Source organism: Oncorhynchus kisutch, linkage group LG28 (assembly GCF_002021735.2).
Source record: "Oncorhynchus kisutch isolate 150728-3 linkage group LG28, Okis_V2, whole genome shotgun sequence".
In the NCBI taxonomy this organism is placed as follows: Eukaryota; Metazoa; Chordata; class Actinopteri; order Salmoniformes; family Salmonidae; genus Oncorhynchus; species Oncorhynchus kisutch.
Window position 1 is genome coordinate 50,122,832 of NC_034201.2, and position 17,435 is coordinate 50,140,266.

The 17,435-nt window shown below is 45.9% G+C and overlaps 1 protein-coding gene across 1 annotated transcript in view; it reads right to left on the reverse strand.

Moving 5' to 3' along the window:
• Positions 1-16,174: 16,174 nt before the first annotated feature.
• Positions 16,175-17,435, reverse strand: part of hunk (hormonally up-regulated Neu-associated kinase) — a 49,002-nt gene continuing 47,741 nt past the window's right edge. Inside the window, exon 10 of the mRNA XM_031807416.1 lies at positions 16,175-17,365. Within this exon, the coding sequence (XP_031663276.1) occupies positions 16,758-17,365 (608 nt within the window). The 3' untranslated portion in view covers positions 16,175-16,757. The remainder of the gene's footprint in view (positions 17,366-17,435) is intronic.

The window sequence follows — 17,435 nt, forward strand, 5'->3', positions numbered from 1 at the left end:
ATCACAGCAGCACGATTTGTGACCTGTTGCCACAAGAAAAGGGCAACCAGTGAAGAACAAACACCATTGTAAATACAACCCATATTTATGCTTATTTATTTTTGTACTTTAACTATTTGTACATCGTTACAACACTGTGTATATATACATAATATGACATTTTGAAATCTCTTTTATTTGGGAACTTCTGTGAGTGTAATGTTTACTGTTCATTTTTGTTTATCTACTTCACTTGCTTAGGCAAATGTTAACATATGTTTCCCATGCCAACAAAGCCCTTTGAATTAGAATTGGAGAGAAAGAGCTGTTTGGCTGGTTGAATTGCACTGTGAGATGCAATTATTGCTGTTCCCTCACCCCAGCCTGCCAGTCAACACACTGACTCTCTCTCTCCAAGTCCTCAGGGACTCCCCGTATGAATAATGCAGAGGTGGTGTCTGAGTGAAACGAGCAGCCTCTCTTTCCATCCCTCCATCCATTCACCTTCTGAAGCTATGTTGCCATGGAGCTTCTGAAGCAACAGCTCCCAGGCAGCCAATCACAGCCTTTCCTGCCTGTAACACCTGGCCAATCACAGCCAGGCCCAATGCTAGAGTTACCACAGACGCTGAGCAGCCATTGGCTGAGAGAGCTGCCTTCTGATTGGTTTTCCTTCTGGCGTTATTGAGGGATAGTGTCTGAGGGAGTGCCACCTGTGAGCTAACAGACCGGTTTGCTTCCCAAATGGCTCCCGAGTCACCATACGGCCCTGGTCAAAAGCAGGACTACATAGGGAATAGGGCTGTAGTATAAAGTAGTGCACTATATAGGGAATTGGGCTGTAGTATAAAGTAGTGCCCTATATAGGGAATAGGGCTGTAGTATAAAGTAATGCCCTATATAGGGAATAGGGCTGTAGTATAAAGTAGTGCCCTATATAGGGAATAGGGCTGTAGTATAAAGTAATGCCCTATATAGGGAATAGGGCTGTAGTATAAAGTAATGCCCTATATAGGGAATAGGGCTGTAGTATAAAGTAGTGCCCTATATAGGGAATAGGGCTGTAGTATAAAGTAATGCCCTATATAGGGAATAGGGCTGTAGTATAAAGTAGTGTACTATATAGGGAATAGGGCTGTAGTATAAAGTAGTGTGTTATGTAGGGAATAGGGCTGTAGTATAAAGTAGTGCCCTATATAGGGAATAGGGCTGTAGTATAAAGTAGTGTGTTATGTAGGGAATAGGGCTGTAGTATAAAGTAGTGCCCTATATAGGGAATAGGGCTGTAGTATAAAGTAGTGTACTATATAAGGAATAGGGCTGCAGTATAAAGTAGTGCCCTATATAGGGTTGCAGTATAAAGTGGTGCCCTATATAGGGCAGTCATATAAAGTAGTGCCCTATATAGGGAATAGGGCTGTAGTATAAAGTAGTGCCCTACGTAGGGAATAGGGCTGTAGTATAAAGTAGTGTGTTATGTAGGGAATAGGGCTGTAGTATAAAGTTGTGCCCTATATAGGGAATAGGGCTGTAGTATAAAGTAGTGTACTATATAGGGAATAGGGCTGTAGTATAAAGTAGTGCCCTATATAGGGAATAGGGCTGTAGTATAAAGTAATGCCCTATATAGGGAATAGGGCTGTAGTATAAAGTAATGCCCTATATAGGGAATAGGGCTGTAGTATAAAGTAGTGCCCTATATAGGGAATAGGGCTGTAGTATAAAGTAATGCCCTATATAGGGAATAGGGCTGTAGTATAAAGTAGTGTACTATATAGGGAATAGGGCGGCAGTATAAAGTAGTGCCCTATATAGGGTTGCAGTATAAAGTGGTGCCCTATATAGGGCAGCCGTATAAAGTAGTGCCCTATATAGGGAATAGGGCTGTAATATAAAGCAATGTCCTATATAGGGCCGTAGTATAAAGTGGTGCCCTATATAGGGAATAGGGCTGTAGTATAAAGTAATGCCCTATATAGGGCCGTAGTATAAAGTGGTGCCCTATATAGGGGATAGGGCTGTAGTATAAAGTAGTGCCCTATATAGGGAATATGGCTGTAGTATAAAGTAGTGCCCTATATAGAGAATAGGGCTGTAGTATAAAGTAGTGCCCTATATAGGGAATAGGGCTGTAGTATAAAGTAGTGTGTTATGTAGGGAATAGGGCTGTAGTATAAAGTAGTGCCCTATATAGGGAATAGGGCTGTAGTATAAAGTAGTGCCCTATATAGGGAATAGGGCTGTAGTATAAAGTAGTGTACTATATAGGGAATAGGGCTGCAGTATAAAGTAGTGCCCTATATAGGGTTGTAGTATAAAGTGGTGCCCTATATAGGGCTGTAGTATAAAGTAGTGTGCTATATAGGGAATAGGGCTGTAGTATAAAGTAGTGCCCTATATAGGGAATAGGGCTGTAGTATAAAGTAGTGCACTATATAGGGAATAGGGCTGTAGTATAAAGTAGTGCACTATATAGGGAATAGGGCTGTAGTATAAAGTAGTGCCCTATGTAGGGAATAGGGCTGTAGTATAAAGTAATGCCCTATATAGGGAATAGGGCTGTAGTATAAAGTAGTGTGCTATATAGGGAATAGGGCTGTAGTATAAAGTAGTGCCCTATATAGGGAATAGGGCTGTAGTATAAAGTAGTGTGTTATGTAGGGAATAGGGCTGTAGTATAAAGTAGTGCCCTATATAGGGAATAGGGCTGTAGTATAAAGTAGTGTACTATATAGGGAATAGGGCTGTAGTATAAAGTAGTGCCCTATATAGGGAATAGGGCTGTAGTATAAAGTAGTGCCCTATATAGGGAATAGGGCTGTAGTATAAAGTAGTGCCCTATATAGGGAATAGGGCTGTAGTATAAAGTAGTGCCCTATATAGGGAATAGGGCTGTAGTATAATGTAATTCCCTTTATAGGGAATAGGGCTGTAGTATAATGTAATTCCCTATATAAGGAATTGGGTGCCATCTGTTTTTAACATTATCCACAACACTTATTATATACTGGATTCTTGACATATCTCACTATCTACTGCTGTACATATCATTCTAGTATATCTACTGCTGTACATATCATTCTAGTATATCTACTGCTGTACATATCATTCTAGTATATCTACTCTGTACATATCATTCTGCTATATCTACGGTTGTACATATCATTCTGCTATATCTACTGCTGTACATATCATTCTGCTATATCTACTGCTGTACATATCATTCTAGTATATCTACTCTGTACATATCATTCTAGTATATCTACTGCTGTACATATCATTCTAGTATATCTACTGCTGTACATATCATTCTAGTATATCTACTCTGTACATATCATTCCTAGTATATCTACTGCTGTACATATCATTCTAGTATATCTACTCTGTACATATCATTCTGGTATATCTACTCTGTACAGATCATTCCTAGTATATCTACTGCTGTACATATCATTCCTAGTATATCTACTCTGTACATATCATTCTGCTATATCTACTGCTGAACATATCATTCTGGTATGTCTACTGCTGTACATATCATTCTAGTATATCTACTGCTGAACATATCATTCTGGTATGTCTACTGCTGTACATATCATTCTGCTATATCTACTGCTGTACATATCATTCTAGTATATCTACTGCTGTACATATCATTCTGCTATATCTACTGCTGTACATATCATTCTAGTATATCTACTGCTGTACATATCATTCTAGTATATCTACTGCTGTACGTATCGTTCTGCTATATCTACTGCTGTACATATCATTCCTAGTATATCTACTGCTGTACATATCATGCCTAGTATATTTACGGTTGTACATATCATTCTGCTATATCTACTGCTGTACATATCATTCTAGTATATCTACTGCTGTAGATATCATTCCTAGTATATCTACTCTGTACATATCATTATAGTATATCTACTGCTGTACATATCATTCTAGTATATATACTCTGTACATATCATTCCTAGTATATCTACTCTGTACATATCATTATAGTATATCTACTGCTGTACATATCATTCTAGTATATCTACTCTGTACATATCATTCCTAGTATATCTACTGCTGTACATATCATTCTAGTATATCTACTGCTGTACATATCATTCTAGTATATCTACTCTGTACATTTCATTCTAGTATATCTACTCTGTACATATAATTCCTAGTATATCTACTCTGTACATATCATTCTAGTATATCTACTCTGTACATATCATTCTAGTATATCTACTCTGTACATATCATTCCTAGTATATCTAGTGTAAATTAATCTGGTGTAGATACTCATAGATTGCATCTGTTTTGCTGTTTAGGTTGTTTATCGGTTTAATAATTTGTGTTCTTTGTTTGACATTTTACTTAATTGTTACAGCTAGTAACAAACATTTTGCTGCACTGTGTGTACGCTAAATTTGGATCATATTTTGATTTATTGACTAGTTCATGAGGAGTGTCTGCCCCTATCCTCTCTCTGCGTTTGCAAGAGTGTGTCAGCGTACAGTAAGTTGATCGTCTGTTTTTCTCAGACACAAAGGCAGTTCCAGACCCTATGCCACCACCCTGCGTAGTGTGTGTGTGTGTGAGTGAGAGAGAGAGAGAGAGGGGGGAGATGGGCAGAGAGAGAGAGAAAGATGGACGGAGAGAGAGAGAAAGATGGAGGCAGACAGAGAGAGAGCAAGAGGCAGGCGGAAACATAGGGAGTGAAAGAGAGCGAGAGAAAGAGGTAGAGGGAGAAGGAGACAGCCAGGGAGGGGTTGAGGGAGAAGGAGACAGCCAGGGAGGGGTAGAGGGAGAAGGAGACAGCCAGGGAGGGGTAGAGGGAGAAGGAGACAGCCAGGGAGGGGTAGAGGGAGAAGGGGGTAGAGGGAGGAAGAGACAGCCAGGGAGGGGTAGAGGGAGAAGGAGACAGCCAGGGAGGGGTAGAGGGAGAAGGAGACAGCCAGGGAGGGGTAGAAGGAGAAAGAGACAGCCAGGGAGGGGTAGAGGGAGGAGGAGACAGCCAGGGAGGGGTAGAAGGAGAAAGAGACAGCCAGAGAGGGGTAGAGGGAGGAGGAGACAGCCAGGGAGGGGTAGAGGGAGAAGGAGACAGCCAGGGAGGGGTAGAGGGAGAAGGAGACAGCCAGGGAGGGGTAGAGGGAGGAGGAGACATGGGGTAAAGGGAGAAGGAGACAGCCAGGGAGGGGTAGAGGGAGGAGGAGACATGGGGTAGAGGGAGAAGGAGACAGCCAGGGAGGGGTAGAGGGAGGAGGAGACATGGGGTAGAGGGAGAAGGAGACAACCAGGGAGGGGTAGAGGGAGAAGGAGACAGCCAGGGAGGGGTAGAGGGAGAAGGAGTCAACCAGGGAGGGGTTGAGGGAGAAGGAGACAGCCAGGGAGGGGTTGAGGGAGAAGGAGACAGCCAGGGAGGGGTAGAGGGAGAAGGAGACAGCCAGGGAGGGGTAGAGGGAGAAAGAGACAGCCAGGGAGGGGTAGAGGGAGAAGGAGACAGCCAGGGAGGGGTAGAGGGAGAAGGAGACAGCCAGGGAGGGGTAGAAGGAGAAAGAGACAGCCAGGGAGGGGTAGAGGGAGAAGGAGACAACCAGGGAGGGGTTGAGGGAGAAGGAGACAGCCAGGGAGGGGTTGAGGGAGAAGGAGACAGCCAGGGAGGGGTAGAGGGAGAAGGAGACAGCCAGGGAGGGGTAGAGGGAGAAGGAGACAGCCAGGGAGGGGTAGAGGGAGGAGGAGACATGGGGTAAAGGGAGAAGGAGACAGCCAGGGAGGGGTAGAGGGAGGAGGAGACAGCCAGGGAGGGGTAGAGGGAGAAGGAGACCGCCAGGGAGGGGTTGAGGGAGGAAGAGACAGCCAGGGAGGGGTTGAGGGAGAAGGAGACAGCCAGGGAGGGGTAGAGGGAGAAGGAGACAGCCAGGGAGGGGTAGAGGGAGGAGGAGACATGGGGTAAAGGGAGAAGGAGACCACCAGGGAGGGGTTGAGGGAGGAAGAGACAGCCAGGGAGGGGTAAAGGGAGAAGGAGACAGCCAGGGAGGGGTAGAGGGAGAAGGAGACAGCCAGGGAGGGGTAGATGGAGGAGGAGACATGGGGTAAAGGGAGAAGGAGACAGCCAGGGAGGGGTAGAGGGAGGAGGAGACATGGGGTAGAGGGAGAAGGAGACAGCCAGGGAGGGGTAGAGGGAGAAGGAGACAGCCAGGGAGGGGTAGAGGGTGAAGGAGCCAGCCAGGGAGGGGTAGATGGAGAAGAAGACAGCCAGGGAGGGGTAGAGGGAGAAGGAGACAGCCAGGGAGGGGTAGAGGGAGAAGGAGACAGCCAGGGAGGGGTAGAGGGTGAAGGAGACAGCCAGGGAGGGGTTGAAGGAGGAGACAGCCAGGGAGGTGTAGAGGGAAAAAGAGACAGCCAGGGAGGGGGAGAAGGAGACAGCCAGGGAGGGGTAGAGGGTGAAGGAGACAGCCAGGGAGGTGTAGAGGGAAAAAGAGACAGGGGGTAGAGGAAGAAGGAGACAGCCAGGGAGGGGTTGAGGGAGAAAGAAAGGCAGAGAGCAAGAGCGAGAGAAAGAGAGACCCACAAAGGGAGAGACGGAGAGAGTGACAGAAATAGACCAAGAGAGAGATGAGGGTGAGACAGACAGACATAGATAAGGAGAGATGGGACAGATGACTGAAAACAGGATTAGTGTGGTTGGGTTTTAAGGCTGAACATGTTGACAGATGAGAAGCCGGGTCCGGTCTGGTACACAGTACGTTTGAAGTACACAGTACATGGTTAGTGACCAGTGTTTAACACTAATGATGACCGAAGGAAATTCTCTGTCCTTAGGAGGAGGCTTGAAGTGCTGGGCACCTTGTTATGACATCATTATCTGAATTGGACCAACGGAGGAGCGGCTCCTATGGAGGAACCTTGAATGTCCTTTGAGCTAGCTAGCTAACAAGCTACAGCTAGCTAACAAGCTTGTGTGTGCAGAGCGATACCAGGTTTAAAAACACGTCTTACCTTTTTGCAGTTAGTAAATCTAACTTGAATCGTGATATCTAGGCCTGTAGTATCCTTAACTAGCATTCAACAAGTTCATCCATTCTTCTCTAATTAAAAATCTCTCACTCTTCTGAATCACATATGTAACGTCAGCACAGTAGCCTATGGTAATGTCAGGTCAGTAGCCTATGGTAACGTCAGTACAGTAGCCTATGGTAACGTCAGGTCAGTACAGTAGCCTATGGTAACGTCAGGTCAGTAGCCTATGGTAACGTCAGGTCAGTAGCCTATGGTAACGTCAGTACAGTAGCCTATCGTAATGTAAGGTCAGTACAGTAACCTATGGTAACGTCAGTACAGTATCCTATGGTAACGTCACTACAGTAGCCTATGGTAACGTCAGTACAGTAGCCTATGGTAACATCACTACAATAGCCTATGGTAACGTCAGGTCAGTAGCCTATGGTAACGTCAGTTCAGTAGCCTATGGTAACGTCAGTACAGTAGCCTATGGTAACGTCAGTACAGTAGCCTATGGTAACGTCAGGTCAGTAGCCTATGGTAACGTCAGGTCAGTAGCCTATGGTAACGTCAGTTCAGTAGCCTATGGTAACGTCAGGTCAGTAGCCTTTGGTAACGTCAGGTCAGTAGCCTATGGTAACGTCAGTACAGTAGCCTATGGTAACGTCAGTACAGTATCCTATGGTAACGTCACTACAGTAGCCTATGGTAACGTCAGTACAGTAGCCTATGGTAACATCACTACAATAGCCTATGGTAACGTCAGGTCAGTAGCCTATGGTAACGTCAGGTCAGTAGCCTATGGTAACGTCAGTTCAGTAGCCTATGGTAACGTCAGTACAGTAGCCTATGGTAACGTCAGTACAGTAGCCTATGGTAACGTCAGGTCAGTAGTCTATGGTAACGTCAGGTCAGTAGCCTATGGTAACGTCAGTTCAGTAGCCTATGGTAACGTCAGGTCAGTAGCCTATGGTAACGTCAGGTCAGTAGCCTATGGTAACGTCAGGTCAGTAGCCTATGGTAACGTCAGTACAGTAGCCTATGGTAACGTCAGTACAGTAGACTATGGTAACGTCAGTACAGTAGCCTATGGTAACGTCAGTACAGTAGACTATGGTAACATCAGTACAGTAGCCTATGGTAATGTCAGTTCAGTAGCCTATGGTAACGTCAGTACAGTAGCCTATGGTAACGTCAGGTCAGTAGCCTATGGTAACGTCAGGTCAGTAGCCTATGGTAATGTCAGTTCAGTAGCCTATGGTAACGTCAGTACAGTAGCCTATGGTAACGTCAGGTCAGTAGCCTATGGTAACGTCAGGTCAGTAGCCTATGGTAATGTCAGTACAGTAGCCTATGGTAACGTCAGTTCAGTATCCTATGGTAACGTCAGTACAGTAGCCTATGGTAACGTCAGTACAGTAGCCTCCTCAGGGGGAGGGGCAGGCAGACACTGGAGTACGTTTCTGAGTGACAGGGAGTGACAGCATAGTCACTTTTTTGTGAGACTGGAAAAAAGGCCTGTATTGTGAAGTATCGTTATTAACCATTTCCCATGCTTTTAAAATAGAGGTTCTGTTCCGGAACATTATGGATCACTTTCCTGTCTGTTCCTTGAAAAATTCTGTTCTTTTCCGGTTTTTGGTTCTGTTCCATGAACCAGTTCCAACCCCTGATTTACAATGGTGTTTGTTCTTCACTGGTTCCCCTTTTCACGTGGCAACAGGTCACACATCTTGCTGCTGCACACTGGTATTTCATCCAGTAGATATGGGAGTTTATCAAAATTGGATTTATTTTTGAATTCTTTGCGGATCTGTGTAATCTGAGGGAAATATGTCTCTCTAATATGGTCATACATTGGGAAGGAGGTTAGGAAGTGCAGCTCAGTTTCCACCTCATTTTGTGGGCAGTGTGCTCATAGCCTGTCTTCTCTTGAGAGCCATGTCTGCCTACGGCGGCCTTTCTCAATAGCAAGGCTATGCTCACTGAGTCTGTACATAGTCAAAGCTTTCCTTAATTTTGGGTCAGTCACAGTGGTCAGGTATTCTGCCGCTGTGTACTCTCAGTTTAGGACCAAATAACATTCTAGTTTGCTCTGTTTTTTTGTTAATTCTTTTCAATGTGTCAAGTAATAATCTTTTTGTTTTCTCATGATTTGGTTGGGTCTAATTGTGTTGCAGTCCTGGGGCTCTGTGGGGTGTGTTTGTGAACAGAGCCCCAGGACCAGCTTGCTTAGGCGACTCTTCTCCGGGTTCATCTCTCTGTAGGTGATGGCTTTGTTATGGAAGGTTTGGGAATCGCTTCCTTTTAGGTTGTAGAATTTAACGGCTCTTTTCTGGATTTTTTTTTTGTGTTTTCAGGCTCGTAGACTGTAGTTAACCCAGAGTGTTTTCAGGCTCGTAGACTGTAGTTAACCCAGTGTGTTTTCAGGCTCGTAGACTGTAGTTAACCCAGAGTGTTTTCAGGCTCGTAGACTGTAGTTAACCCAGAGTGTTTTCAGGCTCGTAGACTGTAGTTAACCCAGAGTGTTTTCAGGCTCGTAGACTGTAGTTAACCCAGAGTGTTTTCAGGCTCGTAGACTGTAGTTAACCCAGAGTGTTTTCAGGCTCGTAGACTGTAGTTAACCCAGAGTGTTTTCAGGCTCGTAGACTGTAGTTAACCCAGAGTGTTTTCAGGCTCGTAGACTGTAGTTAACCCAGAGTGTTTTCAGGCTCGTAGACTGTAGTTAACCCAGAGTGTTTTCAGGCTCGTAGACTGTAGTTAACCCAGAGTGTTTCAGGCTCGTAGACTGTAGTTAACCCAGAGTGTTTTCAGGCTCGTAGACTGTAGTTAACCCAGTGTGTTTTCAGGCTCGTAGACTGTAGTTAACCCAGAGTGTTTTCAGGCTCGTAGACTGTAGTTAACCCAGAGTGTTTTCAGGCTCGTAGACTGTAGTTAACCCAGAGTGTTTTCAGGCTCGTAGACTGTAGTTAACCCAGAGTGTTTTCAGGCTCGTAGACTGTAGTTAACCCAGAGTGTTTTCAGGCTCGTAGACTGTAGTTAACCCAGAGTGTTTTCAGGCTCGTAGACTGTAGTTAACCCAGAGTGTTTTCAGGCTCGTAGACTGTAGTTAACCCAGAGTGTTTTCAGGCTCGTAGACTGTAGTTAACCCAGAGTGTTTTCAGGCTCGTAGACTGTAGTTAACCCAGAGTGTTTTCAGGCTCGTAGACTGTAGTTAACCCAGAGTGTTTTCAGGCTCGTAGACTGTAGTTAACCCAGAGTGTTTTCAGGCTCGTAGACTGTAGTTAACCCAGAGTGTTTTCAGGCTCGTAGACTGTAGTTAACCCAGAGTGTTTTCAGGCTCGTATACTGTAGTTAACCCAGAGTGTTTTCAGGCTCGTAGACTGTAGTTAACCCAGTGTGTTTTCAGGTTCGTAGACTGTAGTTAACCCAGAGTGTTTTCAGGCTCGTAGACTGTAGTTAACCCAGAGTGTTTTCAGGCTCGTAGACTGTAGTTAACCCAGAGTGTTTTCAGGCTCGTAGACTGTAGTTAACCCAGAGTGTTTTCAGGCTCGTAGACTGTAGTTAACCCAGAGTGTTTTCAGGCTCGTAGACTGTAGTTAACCCAGAGTGTTTTCAGGCTCGTAGACTGTAGTTAACCCAGTGTGTTTTCAGGCTCGTAGACTGTAGTTAACCCAGAGTGTTTTCAGGCTCGTAGACTGTAGTTAACCCAGTGTGTTTTCAGGTTCGTAGACTGTAGTTAACCCAGAGTGTTTTCAGGCTCGTAGACTGTAGTTAACCCAGAGTGTTTTCAGGCTCGTAGACTGTAGTTAACCCAGAGTGTTTTCAGGCTCGTAGACTGTAGTTAACCCAGTGTGTTTTCAGGCTCGTAGACTGTAGTTAACCCAGAGTGTTTTCAGGCTCGTAGACTGTAGTTAACCCAGTGTGTTTTCAGGTTCGTAGACTGTAGTTAACCCAGAGTGTTTTCAGGCTCGTAGACTGTAGTTAACCCAGAGTGTTTTCAGGCTCGTAGACTGTAGTTAACCCAGAGTGTTTTCAGGCTCGTAGACTGTAGTTAACCCAGAGTGTTTTCAGGCTCGTAGACTGTAGTTAACCCAGAGTGTTTTCAGGCTCGTAGACTGTAGTTAACCCAGTGTGTTTTCAGGCTCGTAGACTGTAGTTAACCCAGAGTGTTTTCAGGCTCGTAGACTGTAGTTAACCCAGAGTGTTTTCAGGCTCGTAGACTGTAGTTAACCCAGAGTGTTTTCAGGCTCGTAGACTGTAGTTAACCCAGAGTGTTTTCAGGCTCGTAGACTGTAGTTAACCCAGTGTGTTTTCAGGCTCGTAGACTGTAGTTAACCCAGAGTGTTTTCAGGCTCGTAGACTGTAGTTAACCCAGTGTGTTTTCAGGTACGTAGACTGTAGTTAACCCAGAGTGTTTTCAGGCTCGTAGACTGTAGTTAACCCAGAGTGTTTTCAGGCTCGTAAACTGTAGTTAACCCAGAGTGTTTTCAGGCTCGTAGACTGTAGTTAACCCAGAGTGTTTTCAGGCTCGTAGACTGTAGTTAACCCAGAGTGTTTTCAGGCTCGTAGACTGTAGTTAACCCAGAGTGTTTTCAGGCTCGTAGACTGTAGTTAACCCAGAGTGTTTTCAGGCTCGTAGACTGTAGTTAACCCAGAGTGTTTTCAGGCTCGTAGACTGTAGTTAACCCAGTGTGTTTTCAGGTTCGTAGACTGTAGTTAACCCAGAGTGTTTTCAGGCTCGTAGACTGTAGTTAACCCAGAGTGTTTTCAGGCTCGTAGACTGTAGTTAACCCAGAGTGTTTTCAGGCTCGTAGACTGTAGTTAACCCAGTGTGTTTTCAGGCTCGTAGACTGTAGTTAACCCAGAGTGTTTTCAGGCTCGTAGACTGTAGTTAACCCAGTGTGTTTTCAGGTTCGTAGACTGTAGTTAACCCAGAGTGTTTTCAGGCTCGTAGACTGTAGTTAACCCAGAGTGTTTTCAGGCTCGTAGACTGTAGTTAACCCAGAGTGTTTTCAGGCTCGTAGACTGTAGTTAACCCAGAGTGTTTTCAGGCTCGTAGACTGTAGTTAACCCAGAGTGTTTTCAGGCTCGTAGACTGTAGTTAACCCAGAGTGTTTTCAGGCTCGTAGACTGTAGTTAACCCAGTGTGTTTTCAGGCTCGTAGACTGTAGTTAACCCAGAGTGTTTTCAGGCTCGTAGACTGTAGTTAACCCAGAGTGTTTTCAGGCTCGTAGACTGTAGTTAACCCAGAGTGTTTTCAGGCTCGTAGACTGTAGTTAACCCAGAGTGTTTTCAGGCTCGTAGACTGTAGTTAACCCAGTGTGTTTTCAGGCTCGTAGACTGTAGTTAACCCAGAGTGTTTTCAGGCTCGTAGACTGTAGTTAACCCAGTGTGTTTTCAGGTACGTAGACTGTAGTTAACCCAGAGTGTTTTCAGGCTCGTAGACTGTAGTTAACCCAGAGTGTTTTCAGGCTCGTAAACTGTAGTTAACCCAGAGTGTTTTCAGGCTCGTAGACTGTAGTTAACCCAGAGTGTTTTCAGGCTCGTAGACTGTAGTTAACCCAGAGTGTTTTCAGGCTCGTAGACTGTAGTTAACCCAGAGTGTTTTCAGGCTCGTAGACTGTAGTTAACCCAGAGTGTTTTCAGGCTCGTAGACTGTAGTTAACCCAGAGTGTTTTCAGGCTCGTCCTGGTGTGTAGTGTGTTGTCACCCTTTTTTGTCCATTCTGTGTCTAAGCTATAGGGGTATGTGTCATCGTCTGTTTCTGGTGCTACGGGGGTGATTTGGCTCTCACTGTCCCCTTTGGTAAACAAAGAGCTTAGACCCTAATACACACTCACCCCCCCCCCCCCCATGGCTCTCAGCGGCTCAGCCACACCGATTTAACCAGGGAGTCCTGTTTTTTGCTGCGTGCATGTCTCACAGAACTCTTTCTTTGTCTGGTCGTGACAGAGAACGGTTTATGGACCGCGGCGCCATACTTGAGTGGATTAACATGGGGGGGGTTTGGTCAGTGGGGTCGTTCAGCTGTGGTGTTGGTTTCATGACCACCACAGATGTCTTGTGGGAAATGGATACAGCATGTGTAAGGAGAAGCCACAGAAGGCCGTGTCTGTTTCCTCATCACCCTACTGGGAGGTGTTCCACATTCTTCTTTACCAAGTCTGCCTGTCCAGGGGTGAGACACGGGGAGTTTCTAGGAGTTCATACAAATTAAACTTCACATTTGATTTGATCAATGTTTTGTTTTTTAGTGACATAAACATTGGATTATTTGGTTTCTATTTATAAAACTGGATTATATTGGCGAATGTATAGTATGAATAGCATTTCAGGAATGTTCATTAAAAGGTTGAGCGCACACACACACACACACACACACACACAGTGTCTACTGACAAGCCCCCAGACAAGGAGCATGTGGCGTAGAAGGAGCAGACAGAGACATCATGGATTTAGTATAAATATTTAAAATATTTCATAAGGCATCATAAAAAATCTCTCAACACACAAAATAAAAAATACACATTACAAAAGCTTACTAAAGAACGAGACTCAAATCCAAATCAATATGAATATTGACAACAACAAAAAATATTTACAAAGACATTTCTTGTTTTTAAAAAAATTCAACGTTTTTTCACATTTACATATTAAAACGGTTTTGCATGCAGATTTGGCCAGGTATGAAAGACCCATCTCAACAGAGAGAAGCCTGGTATGAAAGACCCATCTCAACAGAGAGAAGCCAGGTATGAAAGACCCATCTCAACAGAGAGAAGCCTGGTATGAAAGACCCATCTCAACAGAGAGAAGCCAGGTATGAAAGACCCATCTCAACAGAGAGAAGCCAGGTATGAAAGACCCATCTCAACAGAGAGAAGCCTGGTATGAAAGACCCATCTCAACAGAGAGAAGCCTGGTATGAAAGACCCATCTCAACAGAGAGAAGCCAGGTATGAAAGACCCATCTCAACAGAGAGAAGCCAGGTATGAAAGACCCATCTCAACAGAGAGAAGCCTGGTATGAAAGACCCATCTCAACAGAGAGAAGCCAGGTATGAAAGACCCATCTCAACAGAGAGAAGCCTGGTATGAAAGACCCATCTCAACAGAGAGAAGCCAGGTATGAAAGACCCATCTCAACAGAGAGAAGCCAGGTATGAAAGACCCATCTCAACAGAGAGAAGCCTGGTATGAAAGACCCATCTCAACAGAAGCCAGGTATGAAAGACCCATCTCAACAGAGAGAAGCCAGGTATGAAAGACCCATCTCAACAGAGAGAAGCCAGGTATGAAAGACCCATCTCAACAGAGAGAAGCCAGGTATGAAAGACCCATCTCAACAGAGAGAAGCCAGGTATGAAAGACCCATCTCAACAGAGAGAAGCCAGGTATGAAAGACCCATCTCAACAGAAGCCTGGTATGAAAGACCCATCTCAACAGAAGCCTGGTATGAAAGACCCATCTCAACAGAGAGAAGCCAGGTATGAAAGACCCATCTCAACAGAGAGAAGCCAGGTATGAAAGACCCATCTCAACAGAGAGAAGCCTGGTATGAAAGACCCATCTCAACAGAAGCCAGGTATGAAAGACCCATCTCAACAGAGAGAAGCCTGGTGTATGAAAGACCCATCTCAACAGAGAGAAGCCTGGTGTATGAAAGACCCATCTCAACAGAAGCCAGGTATGAAAGACCCATCTCAACAGAGAGAAGCCCGGTGTATGAAAGACCCATCTCAACAGAGAGAAGCCAGGTATGAAAGACCCATCTCAACAGAGAGAAGCCAGGTATGAAAGACCCATCTCAACAGAGAGAAGCCTGGTATGAAAGACCCATCTCAACAGAGAGAAGCCTGGTATGAAAGACCCATCTCAACAGAGAGAAGCCTGGTATGAAAGACCCATCTCAACAGAGAGAAGCCAGGTATGAAAGACCCATCTCAACAGAGAGAAGCCTTTATTTGATTTATTTTACCTTTATTTAACCAGGTAGGCAAGTTGAGAACAAGTTCTCATTTACAATTGCGACCTGACCTTGTGTATGAAAGACCCATCTCAACAGCGAGAAGCCTTGTGTATGAAAGACCCATCTCAACAGAGAGAAGCCCGGTGTATGAAAGACCCATCTCAACAGCGAGAAGCCTGGTGTATGAAAGACCCATCTCAACAGCGAGAAGCCTGGTGTATGAAAGACCCATCTCAACAGAGAGAAGCCTGGTGTATGAAAGACCCATCTCAACAGCGAGAAGCCTTGTGTATGAAAGACCCATCTCAACAGAGAGAAGCCTGGTGTATGAAAGACCCATCTCAACAGCGAGAAGCCTGGTGTATGAAAGACCCATCTCAACAGCGAGAAGCCTGGTGTATGAAAGACCCATCTCAACAGCGAGAAGCCTGGTGTATGAAAGACCCATCTCAACAGAGAGAAGCCTTGTTTACAGTAAATGGAAGCATTAGTTAGTCCAATACGGTGAATATATGAATGTAAAATCTTGGTGAATGTTACACTAGAGTCCATAATTAGAACATGTAGTATTCACAGGTAACGTTGTTCACTACCACCGGTTCCATTTGTCCAGAACACCTTGGCAATACCGGCAGGCAGAACACACATACTATTATAGCACAGACTACAGTCAGAATTACTTAAGGTGACATGAATCATTCAGCTCTCTGTGTGTCACTCAGCTCTCTCTCTCTGTGTGTGTGTGTGTCACTCAGCTCTGTGTGTGTGTGTGTGTCACTCAGCTCTCTCTCTCTGTGTGTGTGTGTCACTCAGCTCTGTGTGTGTGTGTGTGTCACTCAGTTCTCTCTCTCTCTGTGTGTGTGTGTCACTCAGCTCTGTGTGTGTGTGTGTCACTCAGTTCTCTCTCTCTGTGTGTGTGTGTGTGTGTGTCACTCAGCTCTGTGTGTGTGTGTGTGTCACTCAGCTCTCTCTCTCTGTGTGTGTGTCACTCAGCTCTCTCTCTCTGTGTCACTCAGCTCTCTCTCTCTCTCTGTGTCACTCAGATCTCTCTCTCTGTGTCACTCAGCTCTCTCTCTCTCTCTCTCTCTGTGTGTGTGTGTCACTCAGCTCTCTCTGTGTGTCACTCAGCTCTCTCTCTCTCTCTCTCTCTCTCTGTGTCACTCAGATCTCTCTCTCTGTGTGTGTGTCACTCAGCTCTCTCTCTCTCTGTGTGTGTGTGTCACTCAGCTCTCTCTGTGTGTCACTCAGCTCTCTCTCTGTGTGTGTGTCACTCAGCTCTCTCTGTGTGTGTGTGTGTGTCACTCAGCTCTCTCTCACAGCACAATATACAACAATGACAGGTAACACTGTGGGGTCGGTCACGTGTTCCAGTCACCGATGTCACAACAAGGCCCTTAGTCAGCCGAAACACTCGTTGACAAAGTGGCATTTTATCCACCTTAGTCTTTCTCTATGTCTTTAATGTTTAATTCATTAATTACTATTATTACACCAAGAGGGTCTCTAGAGTCATAGTGTTGTCATGGCGACTGCCTCTGCAGAGGACGAAATCCAAGGCTGCTCAGGAGTGAACTGTCTCAAAAACGACCCCACCCTATCCCCTCGTTTCATAGTGCACTACTTTGGACCAGAGCCACGTCATCATCTTTGTACCGCTACCCACAATGCTTCAGCAGAGGGTCTTGAGCGCCCCGGAGGCGCAGAGCAGCGTCTGCATGTGGTAAGGGGGCGGAGACACCAGATCCTCCTCCACCGCTTGCTCCGCCCTAAAACTGAACGGCTGGAAGGGAACCTTCTTCTTCAGGATCTGACCGATGCCCATAGAGGGGAACTTACTGTGCTGGGGGCTGTCTGGCTCAACGCTGCCCCCGGCGGACGGAGGACTGAACGCAGATGACGGGTTGAGGGGACTGAAGGCTGATTTGGGCGGGGAGAAGGCAGAACCTCCCGGGGGGCTGCCGAAGATACTAGGGGGGTTGTCACCCGAGTTAGAGGAGGAGTTTTTGGCTGGGGGTTGACGATGAGGACGGGGGGGCTGGGGATAGTCGCCTTTTTTAGGTAGGACGAATCAGGGTGGAAGGCTGAGACGTGTCGCGGAGGAGAGAAGGTCCCATTGGTCAGTTTGTACCAGGGTGTGGCCGAGGCGGGGACCACGACGTCGTCGATTGTCTCAGCTTTGGCGAGGGAGTCGTAGGAGTGCATGCCGATTGGAGAAGGAGCCGGGGGGGCGGGGATGTGGTCAGGGCTGGTATTGGCTGCCTGGAGGGTTTCTAGGTGCCTGGTTGGCTGTGACGTGCGGGGGAAGAGGGGGTGGATCTCTAGGTATTCCATGGAGGATGAGGCAACGGTGCCGGACGGGGCGAGAGGAGAGGCACGGTGGAAGTTACCCGTTACTGCTCGCAGCAGACCTGAGAGAGATGAGGAAGAGGAGAAAGAGAGAGGAAGAGTGTTACCTTCTGGGCTGACGTGTATCCACAC